This window comes from Muntiacus reevesi, chromosome 9 (genome assembly GCF_963930625.1).
Source record: "Muntiacus reevesi chromosome 9, mMunRee1.1, whole genome shotgun sequence".
In the NCBI taxonomy this organism is placed as follows: Eukaryota; Metazoa; Chordata; class Mammalia; order Artiodactyla; family Cervidae; genus Muntiacus; species Muntiacus reevesi.
In genome coordinates, this window is record NC_089257.1 from 40,855,172 (window position 1) to 40,875,475 (window position 20,304).

The window sequence follows — 20,304 nt, forward strand, 5'->3', positions numbered from 1 at the left end:
GGCACAAGATTGTGAACTCCTAGAAAGAAAGGACCGTGATTAAAATATTTCTTAGCCTTTCCTTCTCAGCACTGCTTCTGGTACAAAGTAAATGGTGAATGTCCATTTGTATCATGAAGAAGCTTCATTGTCTTCCCACCGCATGAGCACAGACTAGGAACTGTCAGTGCTTGCTGAGGGTAGCAGGATCCTATGAGGCTACAGAAAGTGTCTTTTGTGATATCCAGACTCTCTAGCCTGTCATAATTACATCAGCCTTTGTCTTTCCCCCTTAGAACCCTGAACATGGCCTCCCTGATGGACTTGGACTTGACACTATAGATGACGGGGTTGAGCGCAGGGGGTACCACTAGATACACATAGGCAACAAGGGTATGTACCACAGCGGGAAGGTGCCTCCCAAAATGGTGGATCATGGACATGGAGACACCTGGAATAAAGAAGACAAAGACAGCCAGGATATGGGAGGCACAGGTGTTGAGGGCCCGGATGCGCTCCCTGGGAGAGGCCAGACTCAGGACCATGCGCAGGATGAAAGTGTAGGATAGGGCAATGAGCAGGGAATCTATGCCCCCAGTGGACACAACCACATAGAGCCCATAGCGTATATTGAGGCTGATGTCAGCACAGGCTCTTCTCATCACATCAGGATGGAAACAGAATGAGTGAGACAGGACATTATTGCCAGGGCAGAAGTTTAGGCGCTTAATCAAAAATGGCACAGCGAAGAGGCATAGGGTAGCGCGAGCCACAATGGCCAGCCCAATCCTGATGATGACGCTGTTTGTGAGGACAGAGGCATAGCGCAGGGGGTTGGAGATGGCCACAAAGCGATCAAACGACATGGCCAGGAGCACCGAGGACTCCACCACGGAGAAGAAGTGGAGGAAGAACATCTGGGCCAGACAGGCATTGAAGCCGATGAGCCGATGGTCAAACCAGAGCACAGCCAGCGTGGTGGGCATTGTGGACAAGGTGAGGCCCACGTCGGTGAGGGCCAGCATGGACAGGAAGTAGTACATGGGCTGGTGCAGGCTAGGGGTCCTCCTCACAGCCAAGAGGATCAGGCAGTTCCCAGTGAGGGCTGCAGTGTACATGGAGGAGAAGGGGATGGAGATCCAGCCATGAACAGCCTCCAGGCCTGGGATGCCAATCATCAGGAAAGCAGGTGGCTGGAAGAAGGAGATGTTGGCAAAGGACCAGGAAGAGAGCATCTTTAGTTTACAGATCAGGTCTCCAGAAAGATGTGACTTCTTCAATCTGGGCAGGCACTGAGAGGATCCAGAGAAAAGAAAAATCTAATATTGAATCCGAATTCTAAAAATCAAGTCCCATACCTGATCAAGTCCCAGTACAATCAAATAACTGGTTGTACTATTTACCAACATGTCTAAAACCTAATGATAATAGCAACTTAAATATTGGCAGACCCCCTATTATATTCCATGTACTATGCTAGTGTATTTGTCTAGATTTTCTCATTTCATTATCAAAGTCATAAATTTCTTTTTAAGGCTGTTCCCCTTCATCCACAGTCTTGGACCCTATGAGTCACATCACTAAGACATAATTTTATCTTGCAAAAGTTTACCATCCCTAATGTTGAGCCCAGGTATGAGCTAATGAAATTTCTCTGTAGCGAAATAGCAATTAGAATTCAGAGAATCTGAATTCTGAATTCTGAATACTTGTTGCTCAAATTGAGGATGTATTGCTATGTGCATTGGGATCTAAGAAGAATGCCTGTTTGGAGAGAGAGAGGGACAGTTGAATCAGATATCCAGGGAGAGGCAAGGATGAGAGCTCATGCAGTCTGATAGAGAGAGGGTCTGAAAGAGTGATTAGCCGCTTTCTTCCCCCATGGAGATGTCCTTACACTTCTTGAAACCAGGAATTCCTAAGGTGCTATGCTTCTCTTGCTTTTGACTTTTGCATAAAACATTTTGAATATAATAAATGGATTGATATGTGCATAAGCATTTTTGACTGAATTTCTCCATCTCAGAACCAGCAGAGACTTTGGACAAGGCCACCTCCCCGCTCCCATTATACCGATGAGAAAACTGAGACTCAACTCTAGTGGCTGGCCTCTGAGTGAACTGCTCCTATATTGTAGTCCTTGATATTCAATCTGAGTCTCTCTGACTCCAAATCCAATATTCTTTCCTGCGACTTCTTCAGATGAGACAAAGTATTTGAAAACTGTCTTAAGCGCAAAGCACCACAGGAATGATTTTTGTTATTATTGTGTAATATGTATTTCTTTAAATCTTTCATTGTATATTATTCCTTTAATGTTCACAATTATCTTGTGATGTAGACTCTGAAGGGATTACTATCCTTACTTTAGGGATAATGTAACTGAGATTCAGAGAAGTGACTTGTTCATGCTACTCCCCTGCTTAAAATCTTTCAGTCATTCCTCAGTGCACTCTGATAAAATGCTTGCAATATGATGTTATATGGTGATACTGATCCCTGTCATTTCAAACATTTTTTAAAATTGGGATATAGTTGATTTACAATGTTGTGTTAGTTTCAGGTGTATAGCAAAGTGAATCAGTTATACACATACATATATATACTCATTTTTAAGATTCTTTTCCCATATAGACAATTACAGAGTGAGTAGAATTCCCTGTGCTATATAGCAGGTCTTTATTAGTTATCTATTTTATATATAGTAGCGTGTATATGTCAGTCCCAAGCTCCCAATTTATCCCTCTCAACCCCACCTGCCTAACTCTCCACCCTTATCACAGAACAGAAAACTTCTTACTTAGTATTCTTTAACCACACAGATCTTACTTCAGTTTATTAAAAAAGCCAAGTTACTGCTTCACTTTGGGGCTTTCCTGTTCATCCTTTATCCCTCTATTTGCTTTCTCCTGGCTCACTCCTCTGTCCTTAGATCTTGAATATCATTTTCTCAGAGACCATTTGGGTTGACCCTCATTAAGTAAGTGCAATGAGCCATATACCAAACGCATTACCCTCACTCTACACATACTTAGTTTCCTTGATACCACTCCACATATTTTAAAATTTTGTGATTGCTTCTTTCCTTGAAACCTTTTGTTCTCTCACTAGACTGTAAGAGCCATGAATACAATAGCCATATGGTTGTATTTGCTGACACAGAGCTCTTGCATTGTGCAGTGCCTGGAACAGAGCAGATTTTCAGTCAATATTTGCTTGTTTGAATAAATAAATGGCAAAATAAATAATCATGTCTGTAAACTCAATGAAAGGAGAGGAAGTAAAAGAAAACCACTATTCCCCTATCTTCCAAATATTGGGAAAAGGGCTGCTTTTTAAAGAGGAAGGTAGCTGAGGTCTTATCCTAGGCATTAATGCATTATAGAATTGGAAACATGTTTGATTCATGGATGACTGGGCATAAGAGAAACGCCCAATGAAGGGTCTTGTTAAATTTTTGAAAATGAATTTATGAAAACAATTAAGGTCAACAATGAATCTCAAGTATTTGGGTCTATCCATACTGCTTTGAGAAGTGTGATGGGGGCCCTCACAGACATATGTGTACTTACAACCTTATTATTGGATAATCTGCCTAGAATTAAAGCTGATGGATGTCCTCTCATCAGTTTCCTCTCTGCCCAATATGCCTTACATCTGTGCTCTCCTTCCTCTAATTCAGTCCCTAATTCAATAGTTCATAATCTCATCATTTCCTTTATAGTTTCTTAGGGTGGCTGCTTTACTGGTATCATTTCTCTTACCTACACGACCACCTCCTCCCTTGGCAGATTTCTCAAGCTACTTAAATCAGTTCAGTTTTCCTAATTTTCCTTTCCACACTGAAATTGGTATATTTCTACACCCCGGAACCTCTTAATCATTCTCTAGGCCAGTCCACCAGTGCCTTTGGCTGGAGCTCTGTACTGTCACGCGGGTGTACATCCCTTCAGGGCTTCAGAATCTCTGGGGCAACCACAGGAGCAGAGACCCTCCGTTCTGTCTCCGTGCTTTGTAATTGGTAGAGAAACACTATCACACAGCATACAGCAGATACAATGCATTCCAATTTATTTTAATGTAGAGAATTAGAGCTATGCCACTATATCATTGAGTTGTGCTGGTTATGTATGGCACAGATTAGAAATCAGTCAAGTTATGATGAACAATGAATTCCCTCCACTCTGAAGCCACATGGTGGGATATATCTAACTTTCCCCATATATATCAATGAAGACACTGAGGCTTGGAGAAGTCAAGTTTCTAGTGAGGATACAGCATTGAATGATCTAATCTTAATTCTGTTTGTCACATACCTTGTTGTTCCAAATAAACTGCACTGTTTGCCACAGACTGCATGTGGTACCAGGCTTGCTAAAGATCTGTCAGTTTCTCCTTGTGATCCTCAATTTCCTCATCTGTAAAATCAGGGAACTGAGACAGATTATCTTTCTAATTCTGACATTCTATGATTGCAAGACCCAGTGTTCCTAAGATAGATTTGTTTTTCACTTTCCTACTTTTTCCTTTTACTGTTTTTTCCCCCTCTGATTCTCCTTCCCTTAAGGTTCTCATGCTCCTAAACTTTTGTTTTTGCTAAACAACCCTCCACATGCCCAACCATTTTTTTCCCCTCCCTTTTGTTTCTTCATTCACATCTCTTAGAAATCACTTTCAATCATTCAGTCATTTACCTGGTGATTTCTGATTTCTCTCTCCTCTCAGCTAGCTTGAGTCTCCCAAGAACAGCAATTCTGATTTATATTCATAAGGATCTACTCAGCACAATGTATGGTATATCTTGGGAATTTGGTTGCTGTGATAAACAAGTGAATGAATGAAAGTCACTAGAGTAATTTGCATACTACGCTTGTGTGTTGCCAAGCATGCATCTTTCTATTTTTCTAGAATGGTAGCCCAGAAGAGATTTTGGTAACCTTAACCATTACCACTCTGGATCACCAATATAGACGTCAGTCTTAGAAACAGAGCCTGGGATATTGAGGCCTTCTCTGAGCTAATCCAGGAGCCTCAGGAAGAGATTATCCTTGACCTTTACCTTATGCAGAATATGAAACTACCACTGAGGGTACTCAGTACTCCAGTCTCCATATTTCTCTGCTACCTCTGCCTTCTGTCACTTATCTCCATTTAACCCTTATTTTGAAGGAGGAGAGGGGAAGGTAACAGAAGTGTCCTCCAGGACTCTGGACATAAAGAAGGCTCTGAGTCTGGGCCCTGGCTACTTACCCTGGCTGCTTCCCCAGGCTGCTTTTTTGTGCCACTTCTTAACATAAACCCGGGAAAACTCTGCAGCCAAGACACTCCCCTTTTATGCTGCTTCAGGGGAATGCAGCCCATCTCTAGGGATATCAGGCTTTGGGTCACAGAGAAACTTTTTTCTGCTGTGTTTCACCCCTGGGATTGGAGCATGTTATGAGAGGGTAAGAAAGATGGAGGAGGCTGAAGGGAGCTTTCAAGAGAAAGGGAAACCCTGATCAATTAGAGATATGAGCCATCAGAACTCTCCGAAATGTAGAGACTCTCTGGTTATCTACCCCAGCCTTCTGTAAATCTTGCTTTCAACAGGTTTTGATGATTCAGGGGCCCATCTGTGCTGTACATATCATTTAAAACAGAATATCTTTCTCTTTGCTGGAAAGAGGCAGAGTTAGCCAACACAGAGATGACATTACTTGTGACCATTAACTAAACTGAACATTCAGAAGTAGGTCATGAGGAAAAAAGGAATGCTTATGTCACAGAAGGAAAAATGCTTTTCACCAAAAGAACTTTTAAGAGCTGAAGGAGCATGATATTTGGACATGGATATTAAGATCCCTGGCCAAGGTTCTGGAGAAGAGACCAGGAAGTGATAAGTCCTCTGAATATCCTCATAAAACATATGTACATAGGGGACTTCCCTAGTGGTCCAGTGGTTAACACTTCACCTGCCAATGTAGGGGGTGTGGGTTCAATCCCTGGTTGGGGAGCAAAGATCCCACTTGCATCCCAAAAATGCCAAAGCATAAAACAGAAACAATATTGTAACAAATTCAAGAAAACCTTTAAAAAATCTTGAAAAAGTAATAACAACCCCAAGGGCTGGTCCAACCACAATTCTGGTTATTCACAGGCTAAGGCTATCATTAAAATAATTATATATTAAAAAAGACATTTGCACATCATAGAGCGGGAGACAAAGTGCTCAAATATTAGGCAGCCAGACACATCAGTGAAGCTCTTACAGGTTCAGTGCTCTGTGTCCTGTCAGCCTACCCTCTCCAAGGTAAAGGGCAAATTACTTCACCTTGTTCTTCCTACTTCCTCCAAAGAGGCACAGAACCTATTAGTTTTCCTCGGATTTTAGAGAGAGCACTTATACACTTGAAAATAATCATTTGACCTATTTATCAGGTGCATAACAGGATGTCAGTTTTGAGAGGGAATACCAGACCACCTTACCTGCTCCTTAGAAACATGTATGTAGGTCAAGAAGAAACAGAACTGGACATGGAACAACGGACTGGTTCCAAATTGGGAAAGGAGTATGTCAAAGCTATATATTGTCACCCTGCTTATTTAACTTCTATGCCAAATGCTGGGCTGGATGAATCACAAGCTGGAACCAATATTGCTGGGAGAAATATCAACAATCTCAGATATGCAGATGACACCATCTTAAAGGCAGAAAGCTGGTTTAAAACCCAGCACTCAAAAAACTTAGATCATGGAATCCTGTCCCATCACTTCATGGCAAATAGATGGGGAAAAAATGGAAACAGGGGCAGACTTTACTGTAACAAAGTCTGGGATACAGACTTTCTTGGGCTACAAAATTGCTGCAGGTGGTGACTGCAGCCACAGAATTAAAGACACTTGTTCCTTGGAAGAAAAGCTATGACAAATCAGGTTCCTCTGTCCATGGGATTCTCCAGGCAAGAATACTGGAGTGGGTTGCCATCCTTTTCTAGGGGTTCTTCCCAATCTAGGGGTTGAACCCATGTCTCCTACACTGGCAGGAGGATTCTTCACCACTGCGCCTGGTGGGCTATAGTCCACAGGGTTGCAGAGTCAGACACAGCTGAGCATGTACACTTACTTAAACATTTTTATACGTGTAATTTTTATGTATATTCAAAGGTGAGATGTTTGAAGGGAAAGACCATTTATAAATCATTTCTGTATTCCTTGTACTTTGCATAGGACCAGAAAAAAGTTAGCACTGAATAAATGTATGTGAAATAATGAGAGAATAAATAAATAAATGAAAGCTTCCCGTGATTATTGATCATCTCTTTTTCCAGATGCCGCAAACAGTGCCATGGTGGGACTTGATCTATCCAGGAGTTGAAATTTTGATTTACCAAACTTTTTTCAAGGCCCCCAATCTTGCAGGCATCTGGCATCATCAACTCTGGCATTTCCCCCTCAGCACCCACAGCATGGCCTCCCTGATGGGCCTGGACTTGACGCTGTAGATGATGGGGTTCAGCACAGGGGGTACCATCAGGTACACGTAGGCGACAAGGGCGTGTACTATGGGGGGAAGGTGTCTCCCAAAACGGTGGATCATGGACACACCTATGACTGGGATGAAGAAAACCAGAACTGCTAAAATATGAGAAACACAAGTGTTGAGGGCCTGCATACGTTCCCTGGGAGAGGCCAGACCCAGGACCGTGCACAGGATGAAAGTGTAGGACAGGACGATGAGCAGGGAATCTACGCCCGCAGTGGACACAACCACATAGAGCCCATAGAGGATGTTTATGGTGATGTCAGCACAGGCTCTTCTCATCACGTCAGGATGGAAGCAGAATGAATGGGACAAAAGGGTCTTATTAGGGGAGAAGTTCAGACGTTTAAGCAGGAAAGGCACTGGGAAGAGAGAGAGGGTAGCACGAGCCACAATGGCCAGCCCAATCCTGATGATGACACTGTTTGTGAGGACAGAGGCATAGCGCAGGGGGTTGGAGATGGCCACAAAGCGGTCAAACGACATGGCCAGGAGCACTGAGGACTCCACCACGGAGAAGAAGTGGAGGAAGAACATCTGGGCCAGACAGGCATTGAAGCCGATGAGCCGGTGGTCAAACCAGAGCACAGCCAGCGTGGTGGGCATTGTGGACAAGGTGAGGCCCATGTCGGTGAGGGCCAGCATGGACAGGAAGTAGTACATGGGCTGGTGCAGGCTGGGGGTCCTCCTCACAGCTGAGAGGATCAGGCAGTTTCCAGCGAGGGCTGCAGTGTACATGGAGGAGAAGGGGATGGAGATCCAGCCATGAACAGCCTCCAGGCCTGGGATGCCAATCATCAGGAAAGCAGGTGGCTGGAAGAAGGAAATATTATTGAAGGACCAGGAAGGGATCATCTCTGGAAGGCAGCTGAGGTCTCCAGAAACTTGTGACTTTTTCAGTCTTGGCAGATAGGTAGAAAGACACCGACCAGATATCTGTCAAAGAAGACATTTATTTATTCTTTTCATTCATTATTTTTCCTTTTCTCAGCTTTTAGTTTGTATTATTAACTGTTTCAGGGATGTATATGCATAAACCAATGTGTCCTCAAAACAAATGCACCATGTTGGGGGATAGTTTAAATTTTCCACGGCTGGGTGGGTGCGTGGTTGCTCAGCCATGTCCAGCTCTTTGCAACCCTTTGGACCCCATGGACACCAGAGGCCCACCAGCCTCCTCTATCCATGGGATTTCACCTCCTCTGTCCATAGGATTTTACAGGAAAGAATACTGGAGTATTGCCATTTCCTCCTCCAGGAGAAAATAAATGACTAAAATAGATTTAGAATTTCTTTCTTTTAAATATAAATGCTATACTATTTCCACCCTTTACTTGCAGTCAGTGTCTTCTAATATTGAAAAAAGTGATGTTTGTTACACTCTTCACTATGTAAGTGAAAATGAAATTCGCTCAGTTGTGTCTGACTCTTTGAGACCCATGGACTGTATAGTCCATGTAATTCTCTAGGCCAGAATACTGGAGTGGGTAGCCTTTCCCTTCTCCAGGAGATCGTCCCAACCCAGTGATCGAACCCAGGTCTTCCACATTGCAGGTAGATTCTTTACCAGCTGAGCCACAAGGGAAGCTCAAGAATACTGGAGGGGGTATCCTATCGCTTCTCCAGTGGATCTTCCCGACCCAGGAATCAAACCAGGGTCTCCTGCATTGCAGGCAGATTCTTTACCAGCTGAGCTACCAGGAAGCCCTTCACTACATAAAGCACTCTCCAAATGCTCATCATCGTCATCCCTTTGCCTTGTTATTATTCCAATGATAGCATATTTTGCATATGTGCTTTCACACAGTACATTATTTTTAACCTTGTTGATAGGGAAGAGAAATATTTTAGCTAAGGTAAAAAGAGAGAAATTCTTTAGTCCATGAAAGAAGGAGAAAACTACAGCTTTCACCTGACCCAGCTATTAGAACTTAGATCTTTTTGTATTTGGAGAGTCTGAGTACAATCCCAGGACATTGTCTTCTAATCAACACCCAGTAATGATAAATTCCTAGGCTGAATGTCATATTAAGTACTCAGAAAGTTAAATGAAGAGATGCTTGATTCTCACCAGGTCGCTGAGAGCATTTAGGTATTTGGGATCCATCTCTGCCTTGCCGAGAGAATATCCACCTGGGTCTTTGGATGCCCTTGCAATCCATTACTTTACAGGAATCATTCCCTCACTGCATTCATTGAGCATTCCCTGCCACTGTTTCCACTTTTCCCCATATATTTGCCATGAAGTGATGGGACCAGATGGCATGATCTTTGTCTTTTGAATGTTGAGTTTTAAGCCAGCTTTTTCACTCTCCTCTTTCACTTTCATCAAGAGGCTCATTAGTTCCTCTTCACTTTCTGCCATTAAAATGGTATCATCTGCATATCTGGGGTTGTTAGTATTTCTCCCAGCAATCTTGATTCCAGCTTGTGCTTCCTACAACCCGGCATTTCACATGTACTCTGCATATAAATTAAATAAGCAGGGTGACAATATACAGCATTGATGTACTCCTTTCCGAATGTTGATCCAGTCCACTGTTCCATGTCTAGTTCTAACTCTTGCTTCATGACTTGCATACAGGTTTCTCAGGAGGCAGGTAAGATGGTCTGGTATTCCCATCTCTTGAAGAATTTTCTACAGTTTGTTGTGATCCATACAGTCAAAGGCTTTAGCATAGTCAATGAAGCAGAAGTGGATGTTTTTCTGGAATTCTCTTGCCTTTTCTATGATCCAATGGATGTTGGCAATTTGATCTCTGGTTCCTCTGCCTTTTCTAAATCCAGCTGGTACATCTGGAAGTTCTTGGTTCACATACTGTTGAAGCCTATCTTGGAGGATTTGGGCATTACCTTGCTAGCATGTGAGATGAGTGCAATTGTGCTGTTGTTTGAACATTCTTTGGCATTGCCCTTTGGGATTGGAATGAAAACTGACATTTTCCAGTCCTGTGGCCACTGAAGTTTTCCAAATTTGCTGGCATATTGAGTGTAGCACTTTCACAGCATCATCTTTTAGGATTTGAAATAGCTCAACTCAAATTCATAGTAATTTGATATTTTTATGGATTATACTCCATACAAAATTATTATAAAATAAGACTATATTCCCTGTGCTGTACACCATATCCTTATAACTTACTTTATATCTAGTAGTTTTTACCTCTTAATCCCCTTCACCTGTTTTGCCCCTTTCTCTAGCTCCCTTCCCTCCTGTAACCTTTAAGGAATAATAATAGCAACAATAAGGCAATGTTTAAAAAAGAAGGAAGAAGCTTGGTGAGTTTCCCCTAGGCTATGCTGGAAATGAGCCTAAATTAAAATTCAAGCCTATTTGGCTTACACACTTTCAGGAGTCTTTCACCACCTGTATTGACTATGGGCTGTGCTAGATATGGAAAATTTGTTAAGTGTGAGTGCTGGCAGGATTAGATTATCAAGAAAACCTTGTTCTCTTCTGATATTCCACAGTAACAAGATTTGAGGTTCTGCAGTTGAAGCCCCTTCCTGTTTCTCCAAAAATCTTTTTACGCCACTCTGTGACCCTTTGGCTCCTTCTTATAAAGAAATAAAATTTTTTGTTTATTGTGCTAATTATCTCCTGGTTACTGCTTTTCTTTTTACTAATCCAAGACACATTTCCTCAAGAATCTCATTCATTCTCAGTGTTTTGATTTTGATAATTTCACAAATTTATGTTTCTTCCCCCCAAGAATAATCAATGAACAAACAACAAAATAATAATTGAATGAAAACACTCTAAATTTTATAATCCATTTCCCCTCCAGTATGGGGCTTCCCTGATAGCTCAGGTGGTAAAGAATCCACCTGCAATACAGGAGACCCCAGTTTGATTCCTGGGTTGGGATGATCCCCTGGAGAAGGAAAAGGCTACCCACTCCAGTGTTAGTACCTGGGAAATTCCATGGTTTGTATAATTCATAGGTTCACAAAGAGTCGGATATGACTGGGCAACTTTCGCTTTCACTTTCCCCTCCACTGCAACCCTTAACACAGCACCTCCTAGGTGCACATGTTCACAACTTAAAGAATAAATTTTGCATATATTAAAAACCAATGGCTCCTTCAGATTAATACAATTACTATTTATTATTATCCAATTTTATTTAGTTTTACTCAGGATCAACTAGGAAATACCCTCAGTCATTGGTAACATAAATGGTAATGTGATAGCTAAAGGTGAATTCTGGGCTGTTCCTTTAACATGTGGGAATCTGAAGACTAATTTTACGTCAGATTAGTGTCACAAATCTCTTTCTTCCATTCTGCATTAATTGATCTATTATTGAGTTATTCACAAATCCCTTATCTTAGAACTTGTCTTTGTCCACAGTTCATAGGTAGATCCCATGCAACTGTGGGTATTTGTGTGATCTATTGCTCTTGGCTGTGGTGGAAGAATCCAAATGGTAATTTAAGCTGAACTTTCAGGAAACTTAGAGCACAGGGATTAAAATGATAGGATACCAGTTAAGACTAGTTGCCAAACCCATGAGCAACTCCAATGCAATCACAAGAATTTATTCCTTGCATCCAGATCATGCATGACCTTTCTATCTCCTTTTGTGAATATTACAGTGTCATGAGGAGTCTGATATTAGAAAAGGATTCTTTGTGGCAAAACAAAAGAAATATTTTATTTTCTGTTCTTTTACTAAAATGCCTATTTTAGTAGCCAAGTTCTATTAACACGTTCCTTTCTTCCCATGAAGTTCGGAAGTGTTATATAATAAATCACTTTACCCTGGAAACAGACCAGGTTTGTTCTTCTATTATTATCTCCAGGATACTAAAGGGTCAAAGATATTATAAATTATAGCTTTCTTACCCCAAGGAATTCAAGCACTTCCTCTTTAGCATTCTAGGTTTCTGTTAACTTGTGTTTGGGTATGTCTGGGAATGTCAAATTATCTACAAACAAAAGGCTGAATCCACCATACTCTCTTTACTTGACCTCAAAGCCAAGTGCTTTTCTTTTCTTTTCTTTTAAAATTTCTACCAAAAAAGAAAATCATGGTAATTATGTGACATGAGGGAGGTGTTATCTAATGCTATGGTATAATCATTTTGTAATATATGAGTCTTTTATAATAGGCTCTTCTTACTCAGAAAAATGGAAACGAAAATCTCATAGTGACAGTATAGACACCTAGAAAATGTTCAGATCACCCACAGGACGGGTGGGATTTCCCTTATACTGACGCCTTACTTAGAGAAACAAAAGTGTACTCACCTGCTTGGACACAGAGCCTGGATTTAATAATCGTATGAATTAGGAAATCTGTGTGTTCAGAAGGTAGCCTTCTTTACTTTTCCCCAACCTGGGGATGTGTACTTGCCATTTATGGAAGGTCCTTTTCTTCCTGCTCCTGGCATCTGCTCATCCTCCAGCTCACTGGCTCCTCAAGACAGCAACCGACAGAGAGGGATCTCAGGCTCTCTAACTAGGTCCTCATCCTTCTAAATAGTGTAGAAAGGGCTCTATCTGGTCCCCAAGTTACTCACGCTGTGTGTTGTTGCAGTCTTTACTGCTTCACATTCTGAAGGAGCCCAGAAAAACTCTGCAATTAGGATCCTACTTTATACCACTGACTGGGTGCCCTACTGAGTCACTGCTCCCCAGGGACGGCCCTGCCACAGGCGACAGAGGATGGTCTCTGCTTGGTCCTTCCTGGGGAATTGACAACATGTAGGATATATGTGTTTGGATGAAAACTTATACAAAATGGTTTCTTTGAGCAATTGAACTGTGGAGGAGAGGGCTAGAATCATCATCTTTTCTAAGTTGATCCAACTGTTAAGATGGCTGTCATTAAAAAATAGTATTGGTGAGGATGTGGAGAAATTAGAACCCTTGTACACTGTTGGTGATACTGTAAACTGTTGCAGCTGCTATGGAAAACAGTATGGAGTTTACTCCAAATTAAATTTGGAACTACTGTGCCATCCAGCAGTTCTACTTCTGAATATATACTCAAAAGAACTGACATCAGGATCTAAAAGATATCTGCAATATCACCTTAGAACAATATTTATGTTTCCAGATGTCGACCTCTAAATCCTGCTTAAATTTACCCACTCCCCAATTTTTTGCCAGTATAGCTGCCAGTGAAGAAAGTGCCTACCGGAGTGGTCTCTGGGATGACTTTGGAATGAAGGTATTTCTATCCCAGACACAGAAATTCACAAGGTGAGGCAGAGAGTTATGTGTAACTAAAATGTAGAGGCTCTAATATTATAATCTCAGGCAATAGCAAATAGTCAGAGGAAGGCCATTCTTGAGCAAGCAGGTACACTGTTGGGGCAACAAAGATGTCCATTAGATCCACAGCTGTGAAGAGCTATAACTCCTGCTTTAATTGCTTGAGATTTGATGTAAATTTGATAAGTAATTGTTGAATAAATACATGAATAGACTTCAGTGCATTTATTTAGGAGTTATGATTCATAAATAGGTTTATTCAAGCAGTATTCCTGAAGCCACCTTTGGGCTAATCTCTTTTACAGATAATGAAGGCATTCAATGTGAATCAGGTTTCACTGTTGCCTTCCAGAAACTGTCAGTACAAAGCATGGTTTCAACAGCAAGTGGTAAGAGTTCTAAGAGAGGTGTGAACAGGCTATTAAAGGAGTAGCAGAGAGAAGATCACAGACCCAGAGGACAGGAACTTTTATCTCCTCCGTAAGGAGAAGAGTCTTCTAAATAAGATGGTGAGAGTAGGAGTAGGGGACTCTAGCAGTAAAGAAGCTGGAGGTCCTCTCCCCAGGGTGTGCAGTGGTGGGCCAGCCCTCTGCTGCCTACATTTGAAGGTAAACTAGGGGAGGAGTAGGAGACCCTGCATCAGGAGATCTCCATTTCTGAAGAGAACCCAGAGTCCCTATGCTATTGATACCTTCTCTCACTGTGTTCATCCATCCATCCATCCATTAAAACATCTGCACTGAGTGGTAAGCTTTCTTTTTTTATCCATATTTATGTTACAGTGTATCAAGTATTACAACTGAGGGAAACATTGGGTGCTCAGTGATCACTGTTGAACTCTCCGATTTAGCTTGGGGTGGGTGGGAGTTCATGAAGTCCCAGTTACAGTTTTGAGTAAAATCATATTCTAGTCAAGAGGAGGTATAATTATTTTGCTGACTCTGAATTCTAATTCAGCATCCCTAGCATGAATACCCAAGCTGTCTTAGGATCTCCTCAGTATCTAATAATTATCTAAGAGGCTGTCCTATCTCTCCTGAAATATAGGACCATGGGCATGAGGGTCACTCTGTCTCTCTCTCTTTATATATATGTGTATATATATGATATGCTCCACTCACACTTTCTCATTTTTATAAATTTAAAATGTCTGCAAGAGTCAAAAGAATATTCTGATACGTGTATTCCAATAACCTAGATTAGCAACATTTTTAACACTGTTTTCTATCTCTCTCTCCCCCCTTCACTCTCTACACTTGCACTCACATATATTTTATTTTGATAACTCCTTTGAAAATAAATTATAGCTAATACAACTCTTCATAATAAATATTAAGCATGCACTTCCTAAAAATAGATTTTCCTACCTAATCACAAAACTATTTTTAAACCTAGGCAAATCATACCAGCCTAATACTATTGTGATCACTCACCTAGAGCCAAACACCCTGGAATGCGAAGTCAAGTGGACTCAAATTCCAGTTGAGCTATTTCAAATCCTCAAAGAAGATGCTGTTAAAGTGCTGTACTCAGTATGCCAGCAAATTTGGAAAACTCAGCAGTGGCCATAGGACTGGAAAAAGTCAGTTTTCCTTCCAATCCCAAAGAAAGGCAATCCCAAAGAATGCTCGAACTGTAGCAAAATTACACTTATCTCACATGCTAGTAAAGTAATTCTCAAAATTCTCCAAGCTAGGCTTCAATAGTATGTGAACTGTGAACTTCTAGATGTTCAAGCTGGATTTAGAAAAGGCATTGGAACCAGAGATCAAATTGCCAACATCCATTGGATCATTGAAAAAGCAAGAGTTCCAGAAAAACATCTACTTCTGCTTTATTGCCTACATCAAAACGTTTGACTGTGTGGATCACAACAAACTGGAAAATTCTTCAAGAGATGGGAATACCACACCACCTGATCTGCCTCTTGAGAAATCTATATGCAGGTCAGGAAGCAACAATTAGAACTGGACTTGGAACAACAGATTGGTTCCAAATTGGGAAAGGAGTATGTCAAGGCTGAATATTGTCACACTGGTTAACATATATGCAGAGTACATCATGAGAAACACTGGGCTGGATGAAGCACAAGCTGGAATTAAGATTGCCAGGGGAAATATCAATAACCTCAGATATGCAAATGACACCACCCTTATGGCAGAAAGCGAAGAAGAACTAAAGAGTCTCTTGATGAAGTGAAAGGAGAGTAAAAAGTTGGCTTAAAACTTAACATTCAGAAAACTAAGATCATGGTGCTAGTTCCATCACTTCATGGCAAATAGATGAGGAGACAATGGAAATAGTGACAGACTTTATTTTGGGGGGCTCCAAAATCACTGGAGATGGTGACTGCCGCCATGAAATTAAAAGACGCTTGCTCCTTGGAAGAAAAGTTATGACCAACCTAGATAGCATATTAAAAAGCAGAGACATTGCTTTGCCAACAAAGGTACACGTAGTCAAAGCTATGGTTTTTCCAGTAGTCATGTTTGGATGTGAGAGTTGGACTATAAAGAAAGCTGAGCATTGAAGAATTGATGCTCTTGAACTGTGGTGTTGGAGAAGACTCTTGAGAGTCCCTTGGCCAGGAAGGAGATCCAGTCAGTCCATCTTAAAGGAAATCAGTCCTGAATATTCATTGGAAGGACTGATGCTGAAGTTGAAGCTCCAATACTTTTGGCCACCTGATGCAAAGAACTGACTCATTTGAAAAGACCCTGATGCTAGGAAAGATTGAAGGCAGGAGGAGAAGGGGATGACAAAGGATGAGATGGTTGGGTTGGTATCAAGCCTCTAAGGACATGAGTTTGACCAAACTCCAGGAGTTGGCGATGGACAGGCAAGCTTGGTGTGCTGCTCTAGTCCGTAGGGTCGCAAAGAGTCAGACACGACTGAGCAACTGAACTGAACTGAATACTATTACCTATGTACAATACATATTTGAATTCCATGATTTTAATATAGATTAAGTCCCCTGACATAACTTTTATAGCACTGTATTTTGAAAACTTTCCCAGGCTACTAGTTTGTGTGTGAGTGTACGTATGTATGTTAGTGTAAGTATGTGTGGGGGGTACTTCCCATATTTATTGTTTCCCTGGGTATTTCCTCATAGTAGATTCAGGTTGAGCATTTTTGGTAGGGCTTTTACATATGGGATTTTGTGTCCTTATTCTTATCAGAAGGCACATAAGGTCAGATTACATCTTACTGGTTAGCCTACATTTGATTATTTGCTTAAGATATTATTGCCAGTCTCTTTATTGTTCAAACAGATTTATCCTTTCCAATTAAGTGAGTAAGTTGTGCAGTGTACTTTGAAACTGTGTGAATATTGTATCTGAACATCTTTTAAGCATTTATTGATTATTTAAAATACATTAAAAACTGCAAAGAGGTTATCTATTAATAAATCAAGACTTTTGCATTTATTTCATGACATTCTTCTATAAAAAGAGTTTTCTTCTTTTCTATCTCTTCATTTTGAGTATCACTGGGGACTCATACTTTTCTTAAAGAATTCTATTTGCTATAATCAATTGCTGTTAAAACTATTTTTAATGTTCTAATTGGCCTACATTTGGCCACTGGTAGCCTTTTTGAATGAGTTTCTGTGTATTTTTTTTTAATGCTCCTATTGTCTTTGTGGTTTTTTTAATTTCTTCAGGCATAAACTCTTCCATCTCACGTTGTACTCTCCCTGCTTCATACCTGGATACCTGGAATTAACCACTACTCCAAGAATCCTAGGTTATAGGTAGTGGTGAATGATATTTAGAAGCAAATAGATACTAGTCTTGCTCACTGATGATGGTATCATTGCTTCCAGGTACTTTCAGAAGACAGAGAAGAGAAATGTGGAGATGAAATTAAATAAAAAATTACACTTTTTTCATTTATTTTTATTAGTTGGAGGCTAATTACTTTACAATATTGTAGTGGTTTTTGTCATACATTGACATGAATCAGCCATGGATTTACAAGTATTCCCCATCCCGATCCCCCCTCCCACCTCCCTCTCCACCCGATTCCTCTGGGTCTTCCCAGTGCACCAGGCCGGAGCACTTGTCTCATGCATCCAGCCTGGGCTGGTGATCTGTTTCACCCTAGATAATATACATGTTTCGATGCTGTTCTCTCGAAACATCCCATCCTCGCCTTCTCCCACAGAGTCCAAAATTCTGTTCTGTACATCTGTGTCTCTTTTTCTGTTTTGCATATAGGGTTATAGTTTAAAAATTACATTAAAAAAAATTATTGACTTATTTTTAGTTTACATTCTTTTTCTCTAGACTGTTAAAACAACTTCTTAAATGTTTTCCTTGCATTCATTTTCTTCTTCATTTTCACCTTCCTAATTTGTGATACACAGTAAAGCCTCTACAACTTCTTACATTGCAGTAGCTTTTCCAAGGCTGACCTTTAAACAAAGAATGAACACCAAATGGTCCAGTCAGATCTGAAAGGTTCAAGAGGTCTCACCACTGCCTGTCATTTCCAGCTTATCTCCAGGTCTCCCTCTAACACCTAACACATTATGCTGAGCCACATCTAACCACTCACTTTTTCACATCAACCAGATAACTCCATGCCTCAGTTTTATCATTTTTTATATTCTTTCCCATTTATTAGGTATGACCCCCTTTTGCCTACATTTTTTGCCTGACAAGCTCCTACCCATCTTTCAGCCTCCTTCTTCCCTGACTCTTATCTCATTTCCTCCTGTCAAGGCAGCAAATCCACTTCTCGGCTCCTATAGCGCTTTGTGTGAACCGCTCACAGCCTTTGCACATTACTATAGTTGTGTGTTTAGAAGCTGCTATATCCTTCAAAGTAGGGGAGAGACTACATATGGTTCATTTAAATATTTCATATAACAACCACAGATTCTAGTACAAATAAACACTAAAAAAATGGAATTTAATGAATGGAGTGAAAAATTAGAACTGAGGAAGTCCCTGCTGGTCCAGTGATTAGGACTTGGCACTCTCACTGTTGGAGCTCCAGGTTTCATCCATGTTTGGGGAACTAAGATCCTGCAAGCGATGCAGCACGGTGAAAAATAACACATAAATAAATAAACAAATAAATTAAATGCGAGGCCACAAAGACTTAGAAAGGAATCAGGTCTGCTTTTCACCCATATGTATGAGGGTGATTTGCTTGTCATTCTTTTGATAATGTCTCTGGGTCAGGGCTCAGTATACGGCCTTTCTGGACATAGGTTATAACTGCTTGGCTGTGTTTTCCCTGAGTCTCTGAGGTTATCTCTTGATTTCATCAGCCTTTCCTCTTCCCCCTCAGTACTCTGAGCATGGCCTCCCTGATGGGCTTGGACTTGACACTGTAGATGATGGGGTTCAGCACAGGGGGAACCACCAGGTACACGTAGGCGACAAGGGCGTGTACTATGGGGGGAAGATGTCTCCCAAAACGGTGGATCATGGACACACCTATGACTGGGATGAAGAAAACCAGAACAGCCAAAATATGAGAAACACAGGTGTTGAGGGCCCGGATACGCTCCCTGGGAGAGGCCAGGCTCATCACTGTATGAAGAATAAGAGTATAGGATAGTACAATAAGCAAGGAGTCTATTCCCACTGTGGACAGAACCACATACAGCCCGTAAATGATATTGACAGTAATGTCAGCACAGGCTCGTTTCATGACATCTGCATGGAAACAGAATGAGTGGGACAGGAGGATCTTGCCAGGACAATAGTTCAGTCTCTTTAGTAAGAAGGGCCCTGGGAAGAGGGACACAGTGGCGCGAGTCACAATGGCCAGCCCAATCCTGATGATGACACTGTTTGTGAGGACAGAGGCGTAGTGCAGGGGGTTGGAGATGGCCACAAAGCGGTCAAACGACATGGCCAGGAGCACCGAGGACTCCACCACGGAGAAGAAGTGGAGGAAGAACATCTGGGCCAGACAGGCATTGAAGCCGATGAGCCGGTGGTCAAACCAGAGCACAATCAGTGTGGTGGGCATTGTGGACAAGGTGAGGCCCACGTCGGTGAGGGCCAGCATGGACAGGAAGTAGTACATGGGCTGGTGCAGGCTGGGGGTCCTCCTCACAGCCGAGAGGATCAGGCAGTTTCCAGTGAGGGCTGCAGCGTACATGGAGGAGAAGGGGATGGAGATCCAGCCATGAACAGCCTCCAGGCCTGGGATGCCAACCATCAGGAAAGCAGGTGGCTGGAAGAAGGAGATGTTGGCAAAGGACCAGGAAGAGAGCATCTTGGGAAGGCAGTTGAAGTCTCCAGAAATTTGTGACCTTTTCAATCTGGGCAGACACAAAGACATTGACTATACACCTATCATTAGGAAGATATGTGTAGGTTCTTTCATTAATTATTTTCCATTTCTCAGCTTTTACTTTCCATTATTAACTGTTCTAAGAAGGTACATATAACAACCTATATGTCATGAAAACAAATATACCATTTAGGGGATAGTATAACTTCTCTATGATTACCAGAAAATAAATTACTGAAATAGATTTAAGATTTAGTTTTTAATAAATGTAAATTTTATACTATTTCCACCCTTACTTCCAGTGTTTTCTTTAAACAAAGTG

General features: G+C 41.4%; 3 protein-coding genes across 3 annotated transcripts; all 3 read right to left on the reverse strand.

Annotated features, from left to right (window-relative positions):
* Positions 1 to 251: 251 nt before the first annotated feature.
* Positions 252 to 1,214, reverse strand: LOC136175184 (olfactory receptor 51I2-like). The gene has a single exon (XM_065945505.1). It carries the CDS (start codon positions 1,212 to 1,214, stop codon positions 252 to 254), a length of 963 nt encoding a protein of 320 aa, XP_065801577.1.
* Positions 1,215 to 7,390: 6,176 nt separating this feature from the next.
* Positions 7,391 to 8,353, reverse strand: LOC136175094 (olfactory receptor 51I2-like). Its single transcript, XM_065945403.1, has one exon. The coding sequence runs from the start codon at positions 8,351 to 8,353 to the stop codon at positions 7,391 to 7,393; it is 963 nt and encodes a 320-aa protein (XP_065801475.1).
* A 10,648-nt stretch (positions 8,354 to 19,001) lies between these two features.
* LOC136174744 (olfactory receptor 51I2-like) lies at positions 19,002 to 19,964 on the reverse strand. The gene has a single exon (XM_065944929.1). It carries the CDS (start codon positions 19,962 to 19,964, stop codon positions 19,002 to 19,004), a length of 963 nt encoding a protein of 320 aa, XP_065801001.1.
* Positions 19,965 to 20,304: the final 340 nt, after the last annotated feature.